This window comes from Phytophthora sojae (assembly GCF_000149755.1).
Source record: "Phytophthora sojae unplaced genomic scaffold PHYSOscaffold_3, whole genome shotgun sequence".
NCBI classification, from domain to species: Eukaryota; Oomycota; class Peronosporomycetes; order Peronosporales; family Peronosporaceae; genus Phytophthora; species Phytophthora sojae.
This window is the reverse complement of record NW_009258117.1, coordinates 6,895,517-6,921,328: the sequence shown is the minus strand read 5'-3', so window position 1 is coordinate 6,921,328 and position 25,812 is coordinate 6,895,517. Positions and strand designations below refer to the sequence as shown.

At 53.2% G+C, this 25,812-nt stretch overlaps 8 protein-coding genes across 8 annotated transcripts; 3 read left to right on the top strand and 5 right to left on the bottom strand.

Annotated features, from left to right (window-relative positions):
- Window positions 1–192: 192 nt before the first annotated feature.
- Window positions 193–6,857, top strand: PHYSODRAFT_350758 (hypothetical protein; the record flags this gene model as incomplete). Its single annotated transcript, XM_009525904.1, has 3 exons — window positions 193–637; window positions 709–1,088; window positions 1,218–6,857. The coding sequence occupies 3 exons, from the start codon at window positions 193–195 to the stop codon at window positions 6,771–6,773; spliced, it is 6,381 nt and encodes a 2,126-aa protein (XP_009524199.1). The 3' UTR covers window positions 6,774–6,857.
- Window positions 6,858–7,832: 975 nt separating this feature from the next.
- On the bottom strand, window positions 7,833–9,038 carry PHYSODRAFT_299198 (hypothetical protein; the record flags this gene model as incomplete). Its single annotated transcript, XM_009525903.1, has 1 exon — window positions 7,833–9,038. The coding sequence occupies one exon, from the start codon at window positions 9,036–9,038 to the stop codon at window positions 7,833–7,835; it is 1,206 nt and encodes a 401-aa protein (XP_009524198.1).
- Window positions 9,039–9,155: 117 nt separating this feature from the next.
- On the bottom strand, window positions 9,156–9,512 carry PHYSODRAFT_329419 (hypothetical protein; the record flags this gene model as incomplete). Its single annotated transcript, XM_009525902.1, has 1 exon — window positions 9,156–9,512. The coding sequence occupies one exon, from the start codon at window positions 9,510–9,512 to the stop codon at window positions 9,156–9,158; it is 357 nt and encodes a 118-aa protein (XP_009524197.1).
- Window positions 9,513–9,824: 312 nt separating this feature from the next.
- On the bottom strand, window positions 9,825–11,671 carry PHYSODRAFT_491824 (hypothetical protein; the record flags this gene model as incomplete). The annotated part of the gene is made up of 8 exons (XM_009525901.1): window positions 9,825–9,890; window positions 9,962–10,032; window positions 10,100–10,382; window positions 10,470–10,520; window positions 10,596–10,937; window positions 11,025–11,107; window positions 11,189–11,297; window positions 11,372–11,671. The coding sequence occupies 8 exons, from the start codon at window positions 11,669–11,671 to the stop codon at window positions 9,825–9,827; spliced, it is 1,305 nt and encodes a 434-aa protein (XP_009524196.1).
- Window positions 11,672–12,281: 610 nt separating this feature from the next.
- On the top strand, window positions 12,282–12,467 carry PHYSODRAFT_418523 (hypothetical protein; the record flags this gene model as incomplete). The annotated part of the gene is made up of 1 exon (XM_009525900.1): window positions 12,282–12,467. A coding segment is annotated over one exon (186 nt), but the record flags the coding sequence as incomplete, so codon positions are not given.
- Window positions 12,468–14,448: 1,981 nt separating this feature from the next.
- PHYSODRAFT_496776 (hypothetical protein) lies at window positions 14,449–15,120 on the bottom strand (the record flags this gene model as incomplete). Its single annotated transcript, XM_009525899.1, has 1 exon — window positions 14,449–15,120. One exon carries the CDS (start codon window positions 15,118–15,120, stop codon window positions 14,449–14,451), a length of 672 nt encoding a protein of 223 aa, XP_009524194.1.
- Window positions 15,121–15,425: 305 nt separating this feature from the next.
- PHYSODRAFT_557520 (hypothetical protein) lies at window positions 15,426–16,580 on the top strand (the record flags this gene model as incomplete). The annotated part of the gene is made up of 2 exons (XM_009525898.1): window positions 15,426–15,529; window positions 15,605–16,580. The coding sequence occupies 2 exons, from the start codon at window positions 15,426–15,428 to the stop codon at window positions 16,524–16,526; spliced, it is 1,026 nt and encodes a 341-aa protein (XP_009524193.1). The 3' UTR covers window positions 16,527–16,580.
- A 1,405-nt stretch (window positions 16,581–17,985) lies between these two features.
- On the bottom strand, window positions 17,986–25,676 carry PHYSODRAFT_557516 (hypothetical protein; the record flags this gene model as incomplete). The annotated part of the gene is made up of 4 exons (XM_009525897.1): window positions 17,986–18,742; window positions 18,812–23,677; window positions 23,729–24,565; window positions 24,639–25,676. 4 exons carry the CDS (start codon window positions 25,674–25,676, stop codon window positions 18,383–18,385), a joined length of 7,101 nt encoding a protein of 2,366 aa, XP_009524192.1. The 3' UTR covers window positions 17,986–18,382.
- Window positions 25,677–25,812: the final 136 nt, after the last annotated feature.

Genomic DNA, 25,812 nt, shown 5'->3' with positions numbered 1-25,812 from the left:
TACACTGAAGTCGTTAAGAACATAGTACGAGCCACACGTGGTGACGTCGTTCCAAGCAAACTGGCGCATATAAGTTTATGGCTTGATATTTGTATGGCTCACTTCAACTTGGGCACTTTAAATCCGACCACAGAAGATCCAAGCGTCGCGAAAGGTTGCATTGATCCACTGGAAGGCGTCCGTGTGTCCATAATGGCAGGGGATGACGCGACAGGATGGCACCGCAAGTGGGTCCTGCTGCTAGGACTGCTCGGGTGGCTGTTCCTGTATCGGTACCGAGCGATGGGCTGGCTGCTGTCCAAGGCCGTCTCCTTTCAGCTATCCAAGTCTCGCTCGCGCAACTCGAAGCTCGGCCCGGTGACGGTCAGAGTGGAGCGAGTGTCTCTACAGCCTCTCTGCTTCTTCAACGTGGAGCTCAGCAGCAGCGGAGCGAGCACTTGGCGCTTGGTGCTGACCAAAGTGGCAGTGCAGAACCACGTCAAGGAGTTCTTCGAGTCGTTCGGACTGGTCAAGATTTGCATCTTGGTGATCGATGAAGTCGTGGGGGACGTCGACAAAGTGGACGAAGAGCTGCTTCGAGACGCACTCCTGCCTAAGAAGATGACGGCAAGCAGCGGAACAGCTGCAACCATTCGAAGTGAGGAAATTTTTTTATACTAAGTGTATTTATTTGTAACTAACTTTTTAACATTTCTTAACATTTCTTAGCCAAGACGAATCCGATCTGCTACATGCGGTTTGTGGACCTCAAGGTGAATAGTATCAGGCTCCACGCCAATTGTTTGGAGACGACAACGCGGTTTCTGTGTCAAGGGCTTTACGTTGGAATCACGGATGTCTTCGTCCAGCGTGAGATGTTACAGCTGAAGGCTCAGGCGAAATCGCTGGTGATACAGAGTGGTCCTCAGCTCGGAGATGGTAAAGAGCGCGAGGAAAGTGACGGCAGTGATGGAGTGCGGCTGGAAGTTCCGGACGCCAGCGTCCTAGTGGATCTCAATTTACGGAACCAGAAATTTCTTGGGTGCAAACTGTTGGGCTGTGAGGAAAAAACCACAAGTTTTGTTGTGTCAACAGCTTTTGTTGAGCGTGTACTATCAGCCAGAAACGAGCAAATACGCAAAGGGTTGGCGGATATTGGAGGTATTAAGTCAGTTGGAAGTCTCTGCTCTGGAGAATCACCGACCCCACCAGTACCAACACCACTGTACCCTTCAGAGATCGAGATCACTGGTTTCCGCACCAGTATTACTATCGTGCACGAGGTGGAGACTGTCGGCTGTGTCCCGCTTCAGTTTCGCGCGGATGTTCGGAATCTGACGTATCTGAAGCAGCTCGGATCTTTCAGCATTGAAAGTGAAGGCTCCGACACGGAAGACGTTGTAAAAAGCAATGATGAGGTGAGGGTGCACGTGGAAGCTTTGATCCAGAACACGCGAGTTCACAATCTAGCTTCAGACAGGAAGATTTTATCCATATCCAGTATCGAGATGCGAGCGAAGCAAACGGCCAAAGCCCGTGGAGTTGTGACTGGCACGTTCGACAAAGTTGAGGCTTTCTTGAGCCACCGCTCGGAAAAGTTATTCCGCTCGCTGGCTGTAGCGCAGCAACGAGTGGAACATTGCCAGATCGAAGCGAAACGTATGATAAAATCCGCTCTAACAAAGCGACCAAGTGGTTCAACAGGCGAGCGACTCGCAGCACAAGAACGAGAAGGCCGTGTTAACTGGGAGGCGGAGATGGAGGTGTCTTCGTGGATGTTGTCGTTCAAGGCCTTTGCTAGGGATGGAGGCACGGACGATTTTACTGCGTATGGTACAGCTACGTCCGTCCAGATGCCTTTAGCTCCGGTTCCGGGCGAGAACGGTTCCTCGTCTGTTAAACGGTGTATTGTGGTGCAGCATATCAGTGTCGACGTCGTTCCCAGTGGGCTGAGCCCGCATTCAGCAGCGTTTGGAGGAGCCAAAGTGACGCTAAGTACGTGTTTAGACCCCTCCCAGAACACGAAAACTGTCGGGACTTCGGTTAAGTTTGAGTACGTCTCAATTAACGGGCTCTTACCAGAAAGTGATGGCGAGCCCAGTCGATTTCCAGCGATATACCTCCATGCTGTCAAGGTCGATCGAGAGGAGAAAGCGACGAGTGAAGTCACTGAAGTTGACATGGACATCCACATCGACACCACTAACGTGAAATGGCATTACCGCCAGCACAAAACTTTCTTGCTGGAGTGGGCTGCGATCAAGAACATCATTGATCAACTGGATTTGTTGTTGTCGAGTTCGTCGTCTTCGAAGAAGAATCGACTGCCAGTGGGTGGAAGTCAAATCGACCAAGCAGCGTTGAAAATCGTGGGGACGAACGTTTACTCGAAAGATACGATGGTGGACGTGGTAGATATCCCAGGGGTGGCAAAGTTGGCAACGTTTGGGTTGGGAGACGCCAAAGTTTCGCTCCGAGAGACTCAGCTGTCCGCCACGCTGGCGTTTAACTGCGCGAGAGCGAGACTAGAGTGGGGCGAGCTTTTGTCGAGTATCGAGGTGACTGATGCGTCGTTCCAGAACAGAAGCAGCCTTGGTCGACAACGGTACCTCACCAAGATCCCGGTTCAGAGTGACATTCGCTGCAACGTACTGAAGATGCATCTCCGCCCGCAGAGTCGGATGTTGCTGCTGTTCTTGCGCCTCGACCAGCTAACCAGCGGCTCCTCCGACAAGAGTGACAGCGCCAAGCGGAATTCCGTTCAGGGAATTTCCTTCGCTTGTGGGGCATTCACTATTGAAATGGAGGGGGCTGATGAAATGGAAGTCACTGCGAGCATTGCCATTACCACGCTTGGAGTCAGAATGACGCGGAGCACTCCACGAGAAGTTACCGAGACAATGGCTCGCCTAGCGCAGTGTCTCGGGAAGGAGGGTCTCGCCACTCGATCTTTTGCAGAAGTCGCGAACCAAGTCATGGTGATGGAAGGGTCGGTGTCTGCCACTGCGTTGAGTGCTGCAATTCCAGACAATCCCCTGGTTCAGTTGCAGGACACCGAGCTCCACTTCTCCATTACCGACGTGGAGTGGAGTCAATCGTTGCTGTGGGACCAACCTGACCATGAGAGCTCCACTGTGTCACGAACGCTATGCTTTGATTTAAGCGTGTTGACAGAAGATCTTCACTTGGCGATGGAGCGAAAACCCTTCGAGTCCTTGTTGCGCCAGGTCCCGATCCTCCAGGAGGCTTTCGACACGAAAGAACTGGATAATACCAATTCAGAACCAGAACAATCAAACTTCCGATTGCGCTACGTTGGTAACCTTGACGTAGCTTTTCAACGCGCAGAGCTCACTTGCCCCTATGGCGACACCGACGGCCGCGACCACATCGGAAGCAAGGTCACTAGAGTACTACTCGGCGAAGTTGCGTTCAACTTACGTCAGTTCCAGATGCTCGGGTTCAAGTGCTCACCTCTGCGAGTTATGCTCGAGGACGCGGAATTGGTGGAGAAACACGAAGGTGCTGTATCTGTAGTTCACCGAGGCGAGGATTCGTTGCAGTTCCTCTTCATACCGGAAGTCACGGTGAACGCGGTTATTCACTGGAAGCATGGGATCCATTACACCGGCCAGCTCGAGTACAGTTTGTCGTTGGAAATCGCCATGGGGAACACGCAAGCGCAGGACCAACCAACGCACGTTCCCATCGCGAACGAAGCTCTCGTTGCTATGAACTGGGACTGTGTGTATCCGTGGCTGATCTACATGACGACCGACGATGACGATGGAGATTCAGCGAATAAGTCGACCAAAGCGAACGCGACTGAGTCTGACGACGCTAAACGGCTGCAGTGTATCGGTGTACAATGGGATGTATCGGTCAGTTTGATGCAGTTCGCTTGGTGGGATACAGCGACGCAGGACATCGGGATGCTGGTAATGACGAACGAGTTCCTTACCCACGGCGTGATACGGACGGACAGCTCCTCCGACTCGGAACAGGAGAACCATCGGCAGTGGAAGCTCTGGGAGTCGACAGTCTACCTGCATTTGTTCCGTGGATATCTGCTTCAAGTCGACGACGACTTCGCCGTTGCAGAGGAGACGATCCCTGACGTTCTCCCCTTCGGATCGGAAATGGTCTCCAATTTCTCACTGGAAACGCTGGGAACGAGTTATCGCAACACGTACACACCCGGTGACAATGAGGACTGGGACGCACTTGACGACGAAGTCGCCGCGATGTTCGCTCCATCCAACTCGGTAATTTTCGACAAAATGCACGAAACTTTCGCGCTAATCGACTACGAGTTCGGAATCGTCAGCAGCCCGAAAGTTACGAAACAAGAGACCCCGACTGGAAGACTTCCCATGCTGCAGGTTCCCGTGTCGGTGCGAACATCCTCCGCAGCAATTTCCCCACCGAAGTCGCCCCGTTCCGCTAAGAATTGGACGCAAAACATCAAGCAGAGGTTGTCGCGACTCAAGCGCCGGTCTGCGTCGACGGATAACCTTTTCCTGAAGGACGGGTCGTGTCCGATCCAAGTTGACTCCATGAGACTTCTATGGACGCTTCAAACCCGAGACAGCGTCTTCTACATGGTCGCTACGACTGTCGAGAGCCTCCAACTGCTTCTGAACGCTCAGCGAGATGCCAGCAAGGAGCAACGCGAAGCCGACACGACCTCAGCTTCACCTTACCGTCTTGGCAAGAGCAGCAGCGTTCGGTCAGCCTCCTTTGTATCCAGCAGCACTGACACCGAGCTGGTTGACGCAAGCATCGAGACTCCGCGAATCTTCAATCGTCGGGGCAGTACGCGTGACACGTTGCTCGACTTGCTGCAACAAGGCAAGCTGGGCATGAGTCAGCAGGACTCCGACCGTGAAATGTCCTCTAGATCTCTTGACGACGACAGCGGTTCCTCACGTGGAAGCCTCGGTGAAGACACGAGCGACTACGACGCCCCGAAAGTGGCGATCGCGATGAAAGCTTACACGGTCGACATCCACGATGCGCAGATCAACGTGCGCGAGGAGAACACACGCAGCAATATGCTGCTGGCGTCCAAGCACATTCACTTCGAGATCGGAACCGATGCGGGCGAGAACAACACGGTAGCGAATCTGACCTTCGACAACGTTACAGCTCATGTGGCCCCCATCGACGTTGACATTTCAGCTGGTGTGTTGTGGTATTCTCACGCGGATGTGGGTTCTCCCTCGGCCTCAGGGTCAACACTGCTGAAGCAGATCATGGACGAATGCAGTCTTACCACGTCGTACACCCACGCGCGAGTCACCAATGCCACCAGCACAGAGGTAGACTTGTCATTCCTGCAGCTTTCAACCGATCGCCATCAATTTTACCAGCTCATGAACGTGATTCGACACGTGCTACTAGCACCGCCGTCAATGTCGAGGCGACCCAAGCGTACGTACACCCCGAGGACGCACTCGACTGAGGCACCACAGCAACTAGACGGGAGTGATATCACCGTCTTCGTTCCGAATCCAAACACACCGGTAGCGTCCACGTCCACCAAGAAACTCCACGTCCTACTTGAAGAGGAGCTGCGGAATCGAGAAATTCGCACGCGCGGAACATCGTCCCGCACCAAATCCACCGCGCTAAAGGCGATATCTTTTAAGGTTGTTGGGATGCAGTGGCGTCTGCGTCTGAGCCCTGAAATCTCTGGAGCAGATCACGAGTTCGTTAGCATTCGCATCCAAGGGTTCACTGGTTGCCACACTTACTTCACGAACCACTGCACGAAGCTCACGTTGAATCTCCAGTGGCTCGAGATTAACAACCTGCATCCAGGACCTTCCTCCGCGGCGTTCGAGGACCCAACAGCAGTTTTGAAGGCGAAACTCCTGGTCGACAAGCGCTTCGAGAGCAGCTCCAAGCTGACGCTTGGTAACCAGAAGGGGATGCTGGTGGTTCGCGCTGAAAGTGGACCGATCGTTCGCGTTCACGGGCAAAAGCTTCGCGTGCTGGAAGTTCTGGAGGTCAGCATGTTCCCGGAGGTGTCCAACATGATCGTCATCCAGCTCGCAGCCGACTTCTACGAACTCATTTACAAGTTCTTCTTCGAGAACATCACGCCACCTGCCGCCAGCACGCAGAACTCGGAGCAAGTCCTTTTCGGTCGGAAATCCACGTACGGCCCTGTGTCGCCCACAGCTGCGAGTAGCACTCCATTCGGCCAGAAAGGTTCCAGCTCACCTTTCACAAAGGCTCGAGCGCCTCCGTCTTCACCACTTACACCTACCACAATGCGGCCGCTGAAGAAGAGCAACTCGGCGGGATCAAACAGCGGCATGTTCATCGAGTCCAGCAGCAACTCGTTGACTGTCGGCGGACTGAACTCGCCTACTTCTGCTTCGAGTTCCGAAGAAGTGCCGGATGAGAGCGACCCCCCAGCCGCAGACGATTGCGAACTATTTTACGTCAAGTACGTCCGGGTGGGCAACGTTCGGCTGCGGATCAACTGCAACGGCTTCTTCGTCAACTTGAGCCACTTTGACCTGGACCTGCCGCCATACCTTTGCCAGAGTAAGCTCTGCACGACGAAGAAGCTGCTCCAGAAGTTCGAGTCGCATCTGAAATGGTACATCACGAAGGAAAGCGCGTCGTCAGGACTCTCACAGTTCAAGAACAAGCTACTGAAGTGGACGCCGTCGTCTTCATCTGCTGATGCCAAGAAAGACAAAAGCAAGAAACAAGAGGAAGATACAGCCGCTGCAAATGCCCAAGTGCTGTTCGGTCCGTATTCCGGCACATCTATATAGAGTTGTTAACAGTATCCTGGAACGAGAGAGTTGCCACATCTCGATAATGGACTCCTATCCACAAATTAATTTACTGAAGCTATCTAACATTTACTTTATTTCGTGACTCATGCCTACTTCTCAAGAAGCACATTAAGTGCATTTTGTAGCTCCGAGTTGGCGGACACAAATGCAGTCCATAATACTCGCGTCCACTAGGTAAAAAAACACGTGGATTGCTTCATAAGTAATTATACAAGTACTACTATAGTTTACAGATACCTGAAGTATTATTACTTATGAAGCACTGCAAGTGTTTTTATCTAGTGATCGTGAGCATGCCCTGACGATTCAAGATTCAAGGCGTCTCGGTGTTCCCATCACCTGGATCAGCTTTAGTGCTATTACTAGTACTGTAGACACTACGAAGGCAGCTCGAGCGCTCCTTCTCCTGTCGCAACGGAAATAGAGGAGCTGTGTGGGCGACTTCGCGTTGGATCCTCGCTAAGTGAATTGAAGACCTCAAAGTCGTAGCGACGATGTAGAAGAAGAAACTGTCGTCACGCAAGTTTGTGATAGTCAAAAGATTTCATCATCATAGGGTTTATTCATGGCTTAGTATCCAACGCAAATCAAACTCAGCAAAAACAAAACGAAGGACGCCGTGTAATTTTACCCGCGGACTTCTGACCCCACAGCCGGGCTGTAGTCAGTGGGGTTATAGGCGACACCGACGACCTCGATCACCGCCTTGCACGTGGCGAATGGCAGACTTGGTTTCGAAGAGCCAGAGCTAGATCGCATAGCTCGCTCCGGCGCCCCGCAACTTTAGAACATGAGTTTTGAAATCGAGTTCGTTTGTTGAGCTACGAAACTTGCTCAGGTTGCACACTGGGATGACAAAACACATTTCGACCACATCGAACTGGGGTGGTTCCTCCAGTGCAGCCAGCCGGTTCAAGACGTCAACGAAGTAGAGGTGGTTGAACGAGTGCGTCAGAGCTCTAGTCACTTGGACAAACCTCACTCGCTTGCCTTCAGTGTCGATGTAAACAGCATCATAGCCACTCTGATTCCATTTCATGGTGCCAGCCACTTCTTCGGACTTGTCATAATGAGCTTCAATTTTGTCGGGTCAAAGAACGTAACGACTGATCTCTCCCACTGCGGCCGCGAAGCATCTGTATCCGTGACGTGGCGCTTCCAAGTGACGCCGCATGTCGTAAGCATAGCAAAGAACCAACTTTCGAAGATATAACCATCAACGGAAGGATTGAACCCGTGAAGCGAAGCCATATTCTTCAGTACATCCGGACCCAGCTTGATAGCCAACGCGCGCATGGCGTAGCCACTCACCAAGCGAGACTCTGAATCATCATCGCCAACGGGATATATGGCCAAGAGACGGTTGATTGTAGTCGATGCCGCGCATCCAGCCAGCATGTCAGAACAAATCTTAAAGTTTGGTACTGCCTTGAGCGCTCGTTTGACGTATTGAATTGCATTCTTGGGGCTGAACTCGAACATCACCCTCGCGCTCCCCCCAGCTACAAAATACTTCTCTTCTAGTCTCTTCTTTCTCTGCACTTCTTCGGATTCCACAATACCAGGCTGAGGGCAATAGGGCGGGAACTTGCCCTGAACGGTCTTGAAGAACTCAGTGTTCTTGATCGCACTCATGTACTTCAAGTAATCTTCAAGCGTCCACGAAAACAAATCAAACAGAGACTTCTCCAATAATTCCTCGTCAGTGTCCGCGATAGCAGCTACACCCTCCAGCCGACATTCTTTGCCGACTACTGCCATTGAGCTAACGCACACCAGTCGACGCAGATCTAGATCACGTGTGCGCCAACTATTGCAAACTCGATAGGCACGCTTCGCATTGTCCGAATCGCTGACATAGCCATCCAGAAAGACTATGGTTTTTCTTGAAAGAGAAGATACCGGCTCCAACACCTGAGGCAGCAACGTCTCCACATCATACTCGCTGAATGAGCACGTTTGCTTAACCCCCTTCTGCATCCGCACGCAATTGAACTCCACATCTCTCGAGTAGTGGATCCAAACCACGTCCCAAAGGGAGGGGTTGAGTGAACAAGCAAAAGCCAGGGCTGCGCACGACTTCCCCGTGCCCGGTGGTCCACAAATCCAAAGCAACGATCCCGCTTGTATCGAGATATAATCGATCTTGTTCCACTCATCTATAAGTTCTTGGCGGCGAAATAGAATCAATGGGTACCGTTCGATTCCAACTCCGGTCCCCTTGACGCAAGGCTCCTGCATTTTAATCAGTTGGTCCCCATCCTCCACGTGAAGTTGGGCGCGCAGCTCTGGATCTGTCCATTCAAGTGCCGACTGATATCGTGGGTCCTGAAGACTGAGCTTCTGCCGCTTAGCCCGTTAAGATTCCGTTTCGTCTGGAACCACCACAAGCACGTGAACTTGGTCTTCCTGTGGCGTAAAGTTTAGTCCAAAGTGCTCTTCATTCTTGAGCCAAAACCTGCGGTTCATCTCCTTAAAGCCTGGTAGGCCTCCATCATCGCTGAGGCTCAAAGCTTCAGCGGCATCCACATCCATCCACTCGTCGCCTTGCTTCGCCAGAAAGAGCTTCAGGTCGTCTGGTTGAACCTTGATCGTGTTGGGCTTCTTCTTCTTGATTTTCTCCTTTAACGCAGAAACCTTCTTGCCGTCGTCGATCTCCACATCGAACGCTCGACCCTCACCGACAATGACGCAAGTCAGCTCGACGAGAACCATCGAAGAATTCAGGATGTGACCGTATTTAAGCGGACGTAATCGTGTTAAGTACGATTTAGTCGGTTGTGAAGTTGACGGCTTCATTTGCGCTTTACGTTACTGAAATGGTAATGGTACATCAGCGCATCGCCAGGACTCTCGCAATTTAATGTGGACCCCGCCCTCGTCTACCAACAGCAAGAAAGACAAAACCAAGCCAAATGCTGAAGTGTTGTTCGGGACATCTACATCGAATTGATAACCGCTACTTCGGGAAATAGACACATTCACCGCTGTACCAATGCAGCAGGCGAAAGCACCGTTAACTCGGAATTACAAAATGCACTCAATGCACTCCTTGATGCGCTGGAAGAAGTTGAAAACACCCGTGTCACGAGGCTTAGAAGCAAACAAATATATGTTAGAGAGCAACAGTAAAATAATTAATGACACCGCGCAGAATTAGTTACCTCGTTGAATCCGCTGTCCTTGCGAGTCTGCATGACCTCGATGAATTCTTTTGTAGATAGAAGTCCATCGTCTACATCACAAGTACAGGGTTAAAATTTAAAATAATCCAGCTATAGGCAATGCCAAGGTGCACTTACTGTCAAGATCAAACAGTGCAAAGAGGATGTCGATTTGCAGAGGAGTAACCGGCTTGGTAGTTTTGCTTCCACGCACTGCTGCCCTCGTAGCGCGCTGAAATTGATCTGCAGGCAATAATAGGGTATCAGCCATAACCATCCAGCTCGGCGTGCACCAATTTTCAGAGAACATGCCTTTGTTCACACCGCGCTCTTGCATGACGAGATCCATCGCCACCTTCAGCTCGTCAAGGTGCTCAAGGAAAACATTGAAATCCATGAACTCTTGCTCCGTGATGTGTCCCTTCAGTTCATATCACCAGTACAATAACATGAAATTGTTTACTAAGGCTCACTACGTTCATACGGTCGAAATGATCAACGAACAAACCTTCAGATTTCGCAGCCTGTCGACACGGTCAACCCACATTTCGATGTGACGCTACGAATTACGGTACAAAACACAAGGTTAGCAACAAGAAACTCGTTACCTAACCGAGACGACTGCATGCTTCACCTGGTCAACGTGAGAGACCAAGAACATGCCAAACTCGCGCGGCGAAAGAGTTCCGTCGCCGTCGACATCATACTGCTCGAAGTAAACCGGCGTTAAGGGAAACCAATATAAATCACGCGAACAACCCCAAAACATGAACAAATCAAAGCGAGGTGGAAAGGATATCTGAATGCGCATGATCTCCTGCTTGAGGTCGCGGCGGAAGGCGCAGAAATCTTCATACGACAGCGACTGCGTGGCCAGCTCGCCAAACAGGTGCTTAAAGATCGGCACGTCGTCGTCGTCATGCAGCGAGCGGTCCTGACGACCCGCAGGCGTGCGCAACCGCATTAGCTCCATGATCTACAACAAAATCACCAACAACACCAAGCGATAAGAAAAATAAAACTCCTTCGCCCAAAGCCACACACATCATCACCGCCGTCTTACCTGCTTGAACTCCCTGTGGTCCAGCTTGCCGTTGTCATCCGTGTCGAACATCTTGAACGCCAACTCAAACTGCCGCTCCGGAACTGCACCCCACAATGAAATCACAACACCCAATTAATCCCTTGCCAACCTCCTCACCACCCCCATCAACCACCCCCACTTACTCGCCAGCAGCGTGTTGAAGAACATGTACTCCGGGTAACTAATCAATCCGTCGCCGTCCGCGTCCACCAAGTCAAAGAACGTCTTCGGCCGCGCCGGACCGCCATGCAACTACAAAAGTACAACAGAACTCACTAAATACCCTCCCTCAATCCCCCCAATACGGGCTAAGCCCCTCTACTCACCACCACGAACTGGTCGAACTCGGCGTTCGTGACATGCAGCGCGTGCAGCGTCTTGACGTGCGTCTCAAAGTCCACGTGGCTCTTCTCCCGGAACGCCAGCAGCTCCTGCACGTCCTGCGTGGTCACGTTGTCCTTGTCGATGAGCAGCCGCTGCACGCGGCGCCGGTACTCGCCCGCCACGTCGGGCGGGCTCTTGTCCTCGCGCGCCTTGGCGTTGAACTTTGGGTTCTTGGAGGCCAGCGGCGCCCCGTGGCGGTACGTGTAGGGCGTCACGGCGCGCGCCAGGTCGTCGCGCGTCATGAAGAACTGGCGCTCGATCTCAACGCTCGAGAAGTACTCGAACACGCGCTCGGGCGCGCTGAACTTGCGCAGGCGGTTCTCGTAGTTGCCCACGGTGCGCTCCGAGAAGGTGGGCTTGTCGTCCAGAGGGGAGGAGGGCGGGGAGGGAGGGGATACTACCGCCACGTCGAGGCGCGCGGGGGGCACGAGGTAGGCGCTGCCCACGCCGGCTACGGCCAGGGCCGCGGCGGCCGGAGGGGAGCGCAAGGAGCGCAGCAGCAAGCGGGACATTGCGGCGATGCGGAGCTGCTCCTCTGCTTGAAGAGTGCTGTCTATTGCTTCGACTGATTGTAAAAGTTTGGTCGAGCTTAAGTACGTGCACTTACCGGTAAGTACGCGTGTTGAACCATGTGTAGCCATGCAGATGTAGCCATGTGACGATGAGGATTGATAACAAGTGACCATCTCGGACACGATGGACGTTCATTGAACGAACTCCTCCACGGTTATTCTAAGAACTGCCGTGGGGGTGCAAGATGGTCTGCATTCTTGTGAACTGCGTGGTCGTCGGGGAAAGAGGCGTGGCCTCTGTTGGCATTGAGGACTGGAATGTTGCGCTTGCACTCAACCAAGCGATCAAGGGGCGGCAATCCCAGGCGAAGCCAAGGATCTGCAGCTTTTCCTGGCGAAGCAGGACGGAGGTGCGTGGATGAACCTGCACGCAGCGGAAGCTGTGCGCCTCGACGATGATGGAAACCTACGAGGTTTCGAGCCAATGAATCCCGATCTGCGCCTCAACAGTGGCAAGCACTTTGGACCGAGTCTTGTGGCGCGGGGAGACCGAGTTCACGTGCTGGTGGTGGTGCCGGACTGGGCGGCACCACGGCCGATTAAACCCCGAAACTCAACCGTCACCCAGCTCAGTACCAGCTCCCATTGAGATGGAGCGATCCAGAGCCACGCCACCAAATTGAAGTGCAAGACAGTGATGAACTGATTACAATACCGCCGTCTTGTGTCAAAGGTGACAACCTCCTCCCGCACCCAGTCGCCACAGGCGCCTGTCAGCAGTGGTGCATTGGTGAACTTCTATATCGTTTCACTTCAAGGATCAAAGCTCTGGATGAGGTCGTCTGCGTGGGTACAGACGCCAGAGTATGCACAAGTAGGCTAGCACTCGCGAATGCCGCGCTAACAATCAATATCAGTTCTCAATTTGCAGCACAGAACTCAAGTAGCTTGGCACAAAGGAACCCGGGCACGGGGAAGGTTGTGTGGAGCTCTCGCATTTGCTTTCTCGCTCAATGCTTCCATTTGGAACGTGCTTTCCGTACTCGAGAAACTTTGTGGATTGGGCTACTACCGCGGGCACGTGCCCTGGAGGCTCGTGATCCGTAGGCGACACTGCAGCAGAGCACGGCATCGGGTGTAGTTAGCCGTCTAAACCGCAACAAAATCAAATTCGAGAAACTTTGCGGAGTTTCAGTGCGTGTGGATGCAGGGAGAATACGCACTTTCGGTGAGTTTGATGAGCTAAAGTGTCTGCCTCAAGTGCTGACCTTGACGTCTACAACAGGGCTCGGAAAATACCATACTATATCGTATTTCCTGGGCAAAGATCACAATAATAAATAACGCAATAGCAGCAAGAACAATAGATAATCATTGCAAAATACTCAATGTATTGCAAGACCTTACATCGCTCTCCGCAAATGCGGAATCACTTACGAAGACCCCGTAGTTGGCGATAGACGTCGTTGACCGTGTTGACGTCCCAGTAGCGCCTGTTCGCACGTAAAACATCAACATTTCAAAGTTCTTGGCGTGATCACCAACTTGGCTTGAGAAAAGAGGCGCTCGCAGCGGTTGCTCGTAGGGGGCATCCTCTTCAGCACTTCCGAGTACAGCAATAGCCCACCCTGCGCTGCGTTCATCTTCTTAGCCTTCAGGACGGCGGCCGCGAAGTTCTTCTTCTTCTGCGCGTCGTCGTCTTCGTTCCTCTCCTTTCGCTTACCTCCCACGGCCGCTGGCGCTGTTGAGACCTCGAAATGACGAATGGCCTTGCGCTCATTGGCTGTCAACCTCCCTTCCCCATTAATAACCTGGATATTACAGTTCCTAGCGCTTGGTCTGCAAGTAGAAAGACGAGGTAGCGTGAGGATGATCGGGCGGCAAGGAACGAGTAGATGTTGGCGCGTCGAGCTCCCCTCAATGGCAAAATAGACGATTGCTCGATCAGAAACTTGACAAAATCCCGAACTCGATGGAGATTCAAGATAAATCGCGGAAAATCCGCGAGCACTCGGGTTTTCGTGGATGCTTGAAGAGTACCAAAGAGCGATTGAGAACGAAGACTTTTTCCAAGCTGTGCAAGGTAGATCCTCGCCGCATCGTGCGTGCAAACCCGACACCTGTCGAGTCGGAAGCATTGCAGAGAAGGAAGAGGCTGGAAGACAAGTTCTTTGTTGATGGGAGCAGTGCGAGGGTGATGTTTGACTTCAACCGTGAGCTGTACAGTTTTCAACCGAAGCTCCTGACGCGAAAACAAAACGATAAAAAGAACGTAGGAGTGACAGGAAAAAATGTTCATCATGTTGTACGTTGAGCTGCGGGAGTTGTTGCTGCAGCCCTTAAGGATATGCTTTCGCTAAATAGGATTTCGGTAGGCGTGGTGCTGGCTGCCGGCGCGTAAAAGCAGCTCGGCATGGAAGATGACTTGGACGAACAATCAATCGCTGCACACGCGCCCATGAGGGAAGGGGGGGGGGTCACTTGGGGGGTGTACGACATTGTCCACCTCAGTCCACATCCATGTCCACCGGCTCGTCGTTATCAGACGGGAGTTCCTCAAACCGGACGCAGTGCTCCTCCTCACTCTCAGACCACTCATCCGTCTCCGGCTGCCTGTCGTCCTCCACCAGCTCCACCCGCGGCTCGGTCGACAAGTTCATCGACTGGTACGGGTCGAACACCACCATGGCTCTGCAGGACGCGTCGTTGGGGATCTCAATGTGCTGCTCTCTGCCCAGGAACTCCTCTTGCCGCGCCATCTTCCAACGCAGATCCACCGCCTCCGCCGGTGCAAACACCAGCGGCCGTTTCTTGCCGGCCTCTGGCGCTGCCGGGACGATGGCCTTGCTCTTCCTCCACGTGGTGCGGGGCGTGGCCGCCTCCTCGTCCGTCATGTCCGAGTCCACGTCGCTCTTGGGCGACTGCACGGGGCTCGACACGCGCATGCGCTTGATGCCGTCCAGCACCGCGCGCCGTGCGTGTCCTGGGGGATACCGCAGCGCCTCCTCGTCGCTGCTGTCGCTGTCGTGGTCGCGGGACCTCTTGAGTGGGGCGCCCATGAAGCCCCGGGCGCGGCCGAAGCTGCGCTGACGCAGCACATTCTGGTTGCGCTCGAAGAGGTAGCCGGCCTGGCTGTTGAGGCCGTAGGTGCACACGCCTCCGCTGTTGAAGCTCCGCATAGTAGTGTAGTGTAGTTGTCGGAGTCCGTAGGTTGGGGGGTACGCAGCCAATTGAGGTATGAATGGCCAATGGGGACTTTGACGTGCAACGGCGCTTCACTTTGTGTGGCGCTTCAAAGTGTCTCGATTCGATTTGCAGCACCGGGACAGCGGAATAGTAAAACCAAGTGTAGCGACAAAGTTCGAGACATCCAAACGCGACGCGGCAAGACCTTCTCGAACAATCGCGAAGTACCGCGTTTCTGGTACCCTCGTCCATCAAACAGCCTAAACCTCACGTATTTACCGAAAATTTTATCTTCGAAATGGCTGCGCCCGCGCTTCCTCTGGCGGCGCCGGCGTCGGCGCTGCAGCCGTGGCGCGAGCGGCTGCTAGCCTCCAAGGTGTTCATGCGCTACGACTACGCGTGGTACGCGCCCCGCTCTGTTTTTTCACGTCGGTTGTTATGCATTTACGCAGGCCTAACACCTCCATTACCCCACAGGAAGGAGGCCGAGTTCAAGCAGGCCGAGCACCGCATCACGGGCATCGGCTGCCGCTTACTGTACCTGCACGCGTCGTGGGTGGAGACGTACCATCACTCTGCATCTCCGTCCTCCCCCTCCTTGCCCAGAACCAAGGCTTACATCGAGTGCAATGGCTTCGTAGAGTTCCAGGAGCGGCTGAGCAAGGCCTGCGAGCTCATGGGGTACGAGATCGTGGCCGACCCGCTGGCCGCAGACTTGGTGTTTGTATACGTGGCCCCTCCCGCCGAGCAGCGCAGCGACGCGGGCCAGTTTGAGACCTTCAAGAAGGTTGTGGAGCTCTCGAAGGACAAGGAACCGGACGAGAAGCCCATGTTCTGCTTCCTACTGGGCGACGCGGACTTCCTGCCGCTGCCCAAGACGGAGGAGGACGAGAACATGAGGAGCTTGAGCGACTTCGCCATCTCCCAGGAGTTTGCGCCCATCGCTAGCGACGCAGAGTACGGATCGGTGGCCCAGTTCGCCGTGGAGTTTGTGCCCGAGAGTGCGGAGAACTTGAGTGATGAGTTCAAGGAGGAGAAAACGCGGAAGCTCGACTCATTGATGAGCAGGTTCGGCTGCGTGGGGCAGAACCTCATGCACCACACGGAGAAGTGGGAGTTCTATGCGGCTAGTGAGAGCGTGTTCTGCCATGGAGAGGACGACCCGAAGGGCGTGACCCACCCCAGTGAGGAGGACACCATGTTCTGGTTCAAGGAGACCAAGGGCAAGACGTGCGACGAGTGCCACGCACCCAGTGAGAAGCTCTCCAAGTGTGCCAGGTGCCGTGATGCGGTCTACTGCTCGAGGGACTGCCAGAAGGCGGCGTGGAAGCTGCACAAGCGGCTGTGTGGAAAGACCCCCGAGGAGATCAGCGCCCCAAATGACGCCAAGAAGAAGTAAAACGAATACGCAAAACGTACTAAAGTAATGCACAAAGGAGTAGATGATGCATCCGTTTGTATCTGTACAGGAGTCTCTGCTGATGGTTATCGTGGTAATACGTGCGTGGGTTGTCGAGAGCTAACACGATGTGACTGTGTTTCAATGTTCTGGCATTAGTGTAAGCTGTTGACTTCACGGTTCACTTCGTCAGCGAGAAGATACCATTTTAATCGCCTTTTTTGATATTAAAATATCCCCTCACTGAAGATCTCTCCACGTGAAGACGAATGAACCGCGAACACCTCGGTTATGAAGACAACAAGAGCGATCGCGACGAATCTTTCGTGAGCATTGTATCTCCGCAGACAGGTGGTGAGCATCGATACTCCAACGAGCTGAAGCCTGAGGTCGCAGAAGAAGTGAAGACCTTGCTGAAGCTCGTTGGCCCCGTGGTGCGTCACACTGCCAACGAACACTTTGGCAGGCATCCTTATGGCTTCGTCTGGCTGCTCTGTAGATGGTGACGACGTTCCTGGAATTCCTGCCGGGGTTTATATCGATCATCCTCGCTGGCAACATCGATTCCCCACTTGCGCAGCACTATATCGACGCCGCCAGTACGATAGCTTTGGAATTGATCTCGACTAAGGAATGCATTCCCACATTATTTCCTTGTCATGTGCAGTCTCCGTCGGACTGGGACTGGCGTCAGCGCTAGACGCCACAAGCTTACGGGGCCAAGCGCTATGAGAAGATCGGAGTGTACTTCCAGACTGGAGTTATGATCCTCACGGTACTCCTCGTACCGATGCTGCTCATCAACTCGTTCACCGAGGCCATATTGCGAGGATTGGGCCAAGACGAAGAGGTCGCGCACTTGGCCGGACAGTTTTCTCGCTGGATGTTGCCTGGCGTGCCATGCCTCTTCCTCTACGAGCTCCTGCGCAAGGTTCTGCAGGCCCAGCACATCATGACACCACTGGTTACAATTGCAGCGATCGGGAACGTCGTCAATGTCGCCGCTGGCTACGGCCTTGCCTACCACACCTCGATCGGCTTCAACGGTATCGCTATGGGCAGGAGTCTGGTCAACTTCGTTCTGCCGCTGCTGCTTGTGTCTTATTTCATGTGGAGACCGCACCACTTGAGGTAGTGGTGGTGTCAGTCCTGGGACCTCAAGGCTGCCACACACTACGTCGGCCTCTTAATGCGACTTGGAGTGCCCGGGATGCTCATGCTTGGGATGGAAATGTGGGCGTTTGAGGCGCTCTCCATCCTTGCGGGCTGGCTTCCGGATAGTGTCGTCGCTGTTGCGGCCCACTCCGTGATGGCCAACGTCAGTGTGCTGATTTACACGGCGTACGCTGGTCTCTCGGTCGCCGCCAATATTCGAGTGGGGAATTGCCTTGGAGCTGGTATGCCTCGGACTGCAAGGCTAGCACGCACCGTTGCACTGACTAGCACTCTGGTTCTATCGTCGATCTTCGCGCTGCTGCTCTTTGGACTCAGCGGTCAAATCCCTCGATTGTTTCTGGACGAAGGCAGCAGCGCAGATCTCGCCTCCCACGTCATGGCTATCTGGTCGCCGCTGACAGTGATGGACGGGCTCAATGCGGTGATTCAAGGCGTGTTCCGAGGCGGAGGCAAGCAGAAGGCTGCTGCTATTGCCAAGGGACTGGCGCACTACGTATGTGGCGTACCCCTTGGAGTTCTCCTGGCATTCCCGTGTGACCTTGGCGTCAAGGGCTTGTGGCTCGGCATAAGCTTCGGCAACGTCGTGGCCGTCAGCGCGATGGTTGTGCTGATGCTCTGGTACTGGACGTGGGAGAGCCTCGCAGATGACGCACACTCGAGAACGAATTTGTAGTAGTACGCTACTTCTCCACCAGAGTCGATTGCTTCATCAGAAGTGGCGCACTTTGAATGTGGTGACCAGATTTCGCTGCAGATTCGACCGACAGCGACGCACTTTGTGCCTCTGAGCGGTTAATTCCTCTCGGAGCGCAGACCCAAAAGCTCGCTTTCCAGTCCAGCGGGTCGGTAGCGAGCAAAATGTGAAGCAGCGGAGCAAACGCTTCAAAACACGTTCGGGCCGTATTCAGAGCCTCAAACATTTCGCCCATGTTCACCGGTAGCCCTCCTAGTTCCTTGATAATGTTGCAGGTCTCTTCTGTGTCTTCAGTTGTAGCCGTCGGAATGTCTTCGTTGCTCTCCTGTTCAGGTGAACTCGGGGTCTCGGTCGCCGTTTCTACCTTGTTGAGTTCAGCGACCGGTTCCGGTTCGACTGGTGCAAATGAGGACACAGCAGTGAACTCCGTCTTTAACTCACTAACTTTCGGCAAGACGCCAATTCCCTTGTTCTTCGCAGCACTATCTGGTTCCACCGCAGACAGGTGACAGCTCTTAATCTTCTGCAGGATAAGCAGTAGCGCTGCTCCCCAGTGTTCCTCCATTTCTCTCTTCGAGCAGGTCGTGATGTGTTGCTCTTTAAGGTGCTTGTAGGCACGCTCACAGAGTTTAAGCGCCAGACGCGTGAACGAGTGTTTTTGCAGCACTTGTGCAAACGCCTCGGAGCTGAGAGAAAGCAAATCGCAGGCTCGAGCTGTACGCACAGTGTAGGCGCTGATCGTGCAGCCAAGCAGTCCACGCTCTCCAAAGTAGCTGCCATCACGAAGGCCAAGCGGACGGTGCATAAGTGACCGGCTTCGCATGGTGAGGTGGCCTTTAATCACAAAGTACATGGCTCGCACGATGCTGCCTTCCGTCACCACGTTCTCATCGCGAGGATAAGTCTCGAATTGCAGTCTATCGGCCAGTGAGAGCGTCAGGGCGTCGATGGACTCGTCGCCTTCCCAACACAGTGGGGTCACGACTTTCATGACAAACCACTCTAGCGGCTTCTTGGATACATGCAGTACACACGCAGCTCGAATCTCCTGCGGCATCTCCTCCAAAAGCTCCTCATAATTCACGCCAGCATGCGAAGACCACAACGACGTCATAAACGCATAGGTTCGCGACCGAATCTGCTCACTAACGCGTAAGCGTGCCAGGTACAGCTCGACAGCGATGTGGTTCTTGCGAAAGCCGACTTCCAGTCCAATGAATGAGATGAACAAGCTCGCTAGCTCACCAATCACGAAGGACATGACGATCAGTCCTACGAATGAAATACCAATGTGGAATGCGTACAGCGATGCTGTGTCTGGATCAGGATTGTAGCCTTTCTTGACGAATATCGTAGTTGCGAAGAAGAGTCCGCGGAGAAATCGTCGCGTTAGTTGGGTCGCCGACGGATTTTGAGGGTCCGAGATGTCTAATTCCTGCGACGGGAGCCACGAATCCCATTGCGTACCGAAGCCCGATTCCAACGCCACAGCCAGATAGGCGCAGGCAGTCCAATAGATCATCAACAAGTAGAGCAGCCACACATGCCAAAAGCGCTTAACGTCGTTGGACACGCCACGTCGATTTAGCTCGTCGAGGTAGCTCAAGATATTGCGAATCTTGATGCAGCGCAGCAACTTGAGCCACTTGATAGTGCTAAACAGCGACACCAAATCGTAGAACGGAATAGCAGCAAGGATGTCCCACACCATGCGTTCCTTCTTGTAAACACTGCTCAGCTTTTGATCGTACAGCTCCATCGAGGTAGAGCATTCTTGGACATGCCAGCTGAACCAAATGTCCACAACAAACGCGATCTCGCACAGCAACTCGAAGAATTTCGCTATAGTGACCACGACTGTGACCCGACTCATAGCGTCTATGGCGAGCTCGTAGGGTATCATGATCGCGACGTACACTGTACAAACCACCATAAATCGTAGCCATGTAAGATGAAATTTACTCTGGACAGCAGCACCGTGAATGAGACCATCCCCCAACTTGAGGAGAGGTTTGAGCGCATATGCGTCGAGGAAACGCACCAAGGTCATACAAATGAGACCGCTCTGTGCACTAGTGCTACGAGCGTGATAGCGCTTCTCCTTTAGGCTCTCAGCACGCTCGTTCATGATATCGGAGCGTGACACAACCAGCCCAGTGGAAATCGTCATTCCTCGACTTTGCACCTCGCGCGAAACTTGTTGGAGCCTTCCTTGCTCACGATGGATGCTCACCAACTGGAGCACCTTTTCCTTCCAGTTCGGGTACCTGTCGAACACAAGCTCCAGCGATTCGCGAGATAACTTGTACAGGATACACGAAGTCTGCGCCTGGATGAACGCATTTCGTTGGGCATTGGTGAAGAGCCCATTCTCGCCAAAGTAGCTTCCCGCTGCGAGCTCGTTCACCTTCTTTGGCTGGTTGTGGACGCTGTGCTTCTCACTATTGCTGGTAGCCATGGTAACGATGTCTTCCATCCTTGGGCCAACTCGAGTCGATAAGCCATTCTCGTCTCCATTTTTCTTGACTGTCAAAGCTTCCACCGCCTCTTTAAACGTAGTTTTGTTGCGATTCGCTATTCGCAAGGGCAGAAGAACGTTCAAAACACCAGTGAACACGAAGTACATGTCACTGCCACTCTCCCCATACTTGATAACGTACTCGCCACGCGAGACCAGCACCTGTGTGAATTGTGACACCAGCATTCGAGTAATCGACCTCTCCATTCCAGTAAGAAACGCGACTTTCTCGATCATTGGCATGAGGTACACAAACCGAATGTCCGTAATCAACGGAGGTGGCAGGCAGTTGACGAGAATGTGCTCCTGGGTAATTGTGTGGAACCTCTTGAAGAGCAAAAACGTCTTGACGCGCTTTTGGAGACTCCCTGGCATCTGAAAGTGGTCCAGCATTTGGCAGACAGCACTCATTTTGGCATTGAACTCCTTGGTCTCCGATCCCGTGAGCTCGATGATATCGGTGAAGTTGCCAATCACGTACGCAAACAGAAAGAAGCCCGCAGTCATGGTCACGACGCTGAACATGCCCTCCGCAGTTGTTTTCGGGAACTCGGACGATCCTGACGATGACATGAGGCCGAACGACCAGTATAGAGAAGCGAAGTACTGAAGTACATGAGGCCCCTCCTCCAAGTCCTTAGACGGTAACCACGAGTCTTCTCCGAACGCAGTCTTTTTCTCCCTGGAATAATTCGGGGCTGCTTCGTTGGACGCGAAGTTAAACCAGATGCACCCCAGGATGTGCGACAACATAAATGTGTAGTAGAGCAGCTTAAACACACGAAGCTCCGTCGTGCGCTTCAAATATCGCTCTTCCAGTGCGTACAGTTGAGTAGGGACCTTGAATAATCGCAGCAACTTGTTGACGTTCAACAAACCCCATCGCTTCTTTTCTGGTACGTTCCAATTTACGATATAGAGGGGCACAAGTGCCACAATGTCCAGCGCAAAGGCCCCCGATCTGAAGTATTGGCGTTGAATTCGCTCCAGATCCATCGTTTTATTCCCGTACTCGTGAAATCCTAGACGCGATCGGATGCCCATGTCGACTACAAACGAAATCTCCAGGAAAACCATCAGCGCGTCGGCCATCCAGTGCTTTCCGTTCAAAGGAAAACAAGCCTCAAACATCACCAATGCCCATTGCACCGTCATTACCACAAACACCCAGGTTTCCCACGCCAAAATGAAGAACGAGTCCGGATCATATATCGTATTGAAAGTACTTTTCAGCCCAGTGATCACCTTGTGTAGCCATGGCGTGTGCGTATTGTCGCTTTGTATCTCATGATCGGTGACTGTACTCATACTCGCCACCTTGTTTCGGAGCAATCTCTGATCCAGAGCCAACAGCTCCGCCTTGAACACCGGGTAAATCGTTTCCATCGCTTGTAATTGATCCCGCGATACAAAAAGCAGAACGCAGCCGCTGTTGGCACTCACGTGTTCTGTGTAACCCTCTCCACGTTCCTGATGCATGAGTGCTGCGGCGCCGAAAAAGCCCCCGCGAGATATCTCACAAGGCGAACCTCCCATCTGCACTACACACACCTTTCCTTCAAGAAGGAAAAACAATCCTGTGGCGTAGTCGCCGTGGCGATACACAGTCTCACCTTGTCCATACAAGACGAATCTAGCGTTTTCAACCAGGATTTCTTCAAGCTTGTCCCGTACTGGGTGTACGCCCTGCAACAGAGCTAGCGTTTGCAGTACTGGCTTGCAAATACATCTCAGCAACTCGAGTCGGATGGACCGCGGGAGATCAGCAAGTAACTCATTGATGACTGCGCCACGATGGGAGGACCACCAAAAGTCCAAGAACGACTTGACCCGGTGGTGGATAGTCAGCGGAGCTTTTTGTCGGCGCAGAAAGCGCTGGATACGGGTGCTTGCCTCGAAGAACTTCTTCTGCTCAAACGCAGATGCGGTGAAACGCTTCTGAACATTGTCCACGACGACAGCCGAGACCAAGAACCCGCCCAACATGAGAATCAGCGCAGCAATCAGCTGTGCATTGCTTGTGGGCTCGACACTTTTGCCAGGTGACGCGAGCACTCCGATCGCATAATAGAGTGAGCGGGAATACTCCATGGCCGTGATGTCCTGCAACGTCCTTCGATCCAACTTAACGTCGAAAACAGTTCCGTTGCAGTTCTCAAGGTGAGTTGCGTTCAGGCGTCGCAGGCAGAGGCTGGTAGGACATACCCAAGCTTCATCTTCGTTGGGATCGAACCCCTCGAAGTAGGAGATTCCAAAGTAAACGCATGCAACGACGTGGACCATCATGAATAATAGCAACCCGAGGAGTATCAGCTGCCGCTTCCCATTCAGAGAGATGAAGTACTCGATCTCACTGAATTGGTCGTTCAATCGAAGCACGCGCAGAAGCCGTGGAAGCCGCATCAGCCCATACCCCGCCATGTTGAAGTACTCGTAGGGGAACGCGCACAGTAAATCGAACAAGAATCCATCGCTCAAATACCGCTGCGCACTTTGCTTCGGGTCCGTGATTTTCTCCGAGTTCACCGTGAACGACAAATTCAAGTTTAATAGGAGATCCAGCAATAATCCAACGTTGGAGATATTGTCGGCTGTCAGCGTCACCCAGGAAGGTTGCTGCCACAGCGGGAAGAATACTTGAACGGGGACCATGATCCAGCAGTAACAGAGATTTACCAAAAGCATCAACAGCCACCACTTGCGTACGCGCGAATGGTGGTCGATGCACTTTCGAAGCAGCACGAACCGCCAAAATCCGCGATGCTTGCATTCTGGAGTCCGGTGTGGCCTGCGATCGTGTGACCGCCTACGTACTACCCGGCCGCTGCTAACTCTGTGTCCGGACGCCAACACTGGATCTTCGCTTGGAGTTGAATGCCCTGTGTCTCGAAAAGCTTGCGCGCTCGTGTTGCTTTTTAAGCTCGATTGCGACTGTAGGAAGTCCTGCGGTGCTGGTCCCACGACATTTTTTTTCGATTGCCGCCGTGAGAGCGACTTTCGTGGAGACAAAAAGATGTCGCTGCCCTTCCTCGTTAGCACCCTCACAAGCGCCGACGCCCCCGCCACGGCTCCTGCTGCAACAGAAGCATTTCGTAGCAACGTCCGCTTTTGGTTGTCTGTCGGAACGGCAGCAGCTGGCGGTAGTAATTTACTGCCGGCGTCATTCTCGACATTGGTCAGCTGGTGGAGTATTGCATCAACGTGAGAGGCGATTGACGCCGCGCAATCGGGATACCCTTCGAGCACTCGCTCGCAGTGGAAACGCGACAATCTGTACAAAATCGCATACGTTGTGGAGACCACTGTGGCTGTGCGTGGCATCGAAGAAAATACCGAGATTTCGCCGAAGCATGAACCCTTTCGAATCTCCCGCACCGCCACGAAGTTGACGACAATCGTAAGTACTCCGGAATGGACAACGTACATGGCGTCTCCATAATCTCCAGCTGAAAACAAAGTCGTCTGGGCAGGGACGGCAATCAGTTCCAGCAAGCTCGTCAGAGCCACGATAAATTGGTCGCTGCAACCTCCAAAGAACGATATCTGAGCGATGGTCGACTTCAACAGCTCCACCTGGATGTCGTTCGCAATGGATGGACACAGCAGCTTGGAAGTCTCTCGATCTGTTGACTCCGTGTCCGTGTAGTAGCGCTAAAAGAACATACAGGAATAGTACTGTCAGTCGCTGTAAAAGCATCAGCATGTAAGAAATACTATAGCGTACTTTCAGGTACTCAACCGCCTTGGCTTGTTGTTTCTCTGGTACACGGTGGAACGAAAGTACATGCACCAATTGGTTTATTCGTGCCCCCATAGCTTCCGCATTATCGCTCTCACACTTGGAAATGACGAAGATTGTTGCACACAGCGTCGTGAACATTGAAAACCCACAGAGCGCGACCAGGATCGTGAACAGGAACTCGGTCACGTGCTGAGGCAATTGCCCCTCGAAAAGTCCCGTCATGAGGCCTACACTCCAAAACAACGACATCAAGTAATGCCTGTTCAAGGAGTTGCCGTGCTTCGAGCTATCCGGCAGCCAACTGTTGGTGTGAGTATCGTCGTCTCCGAAGCTGTACCGAATGCACGCTAGAACATGTGCCAGGTATACCGTGGACGCGAGAACCTTGAGTAGCTTAAGCACGACGAAATGCTTGGCATAGAGCTCGTCCAGATTTGACACGAGGTGTGGCAGTCTTGACCATCGAAGTAGCTTGACGAGTAGCAGCTCCACCACAATCTCTGGATACCAGGCAACAAGGACCTGGGTGGGCATGACGGCAACGACGTCAAGCACAAACTGACGCGAGCGCACATATTTTCTCCTCGTGCGCTTCGTGTCTCGGATGAGGTTGCCATCCGAGTAGTAGCCAGTGTGTGCTTGAACGTACAAGTCCACGGCGAACATGAGTTCGTGTACAACAACAATAACATACAACACGGAGACCGTCTCCATATCCGCGGACTGGAACGCCAAAAAATACGGCAGTAGGAAGGACTGGTGAACCAGACAGAGAAGCAGCACCTGCTCCCAGACTTTCACCAGCGTCGCATTGGGGTCAAACGCGTCCTGTCGGTCTTCGGCGACGACGCTGGCCAACCTCGTGTGGAGACTAAAACTGGAGTGCACTCTTCCGACAGAGCGACTGGACTGACCGAGTGACCGGCGGCCGAAAGACAGCACCCGCCACGAGAGTACTTCGCTGCCTTTGCTGCCCTTGCTGCCCTTGTTGCCAACGCTGACGTCGCTCGACTTGACCATGCTCAACGCGGCATGCAAAAACGCTGTAGCTGTCTTTCCGTCTACCTTGTGTCGCGCGGAGCAGAGACTAAATAAACAAACATAGCACCACGCAACCGTCAACCAAAAAAAAAGCGTTCGCAGCTCCACGCAGCGG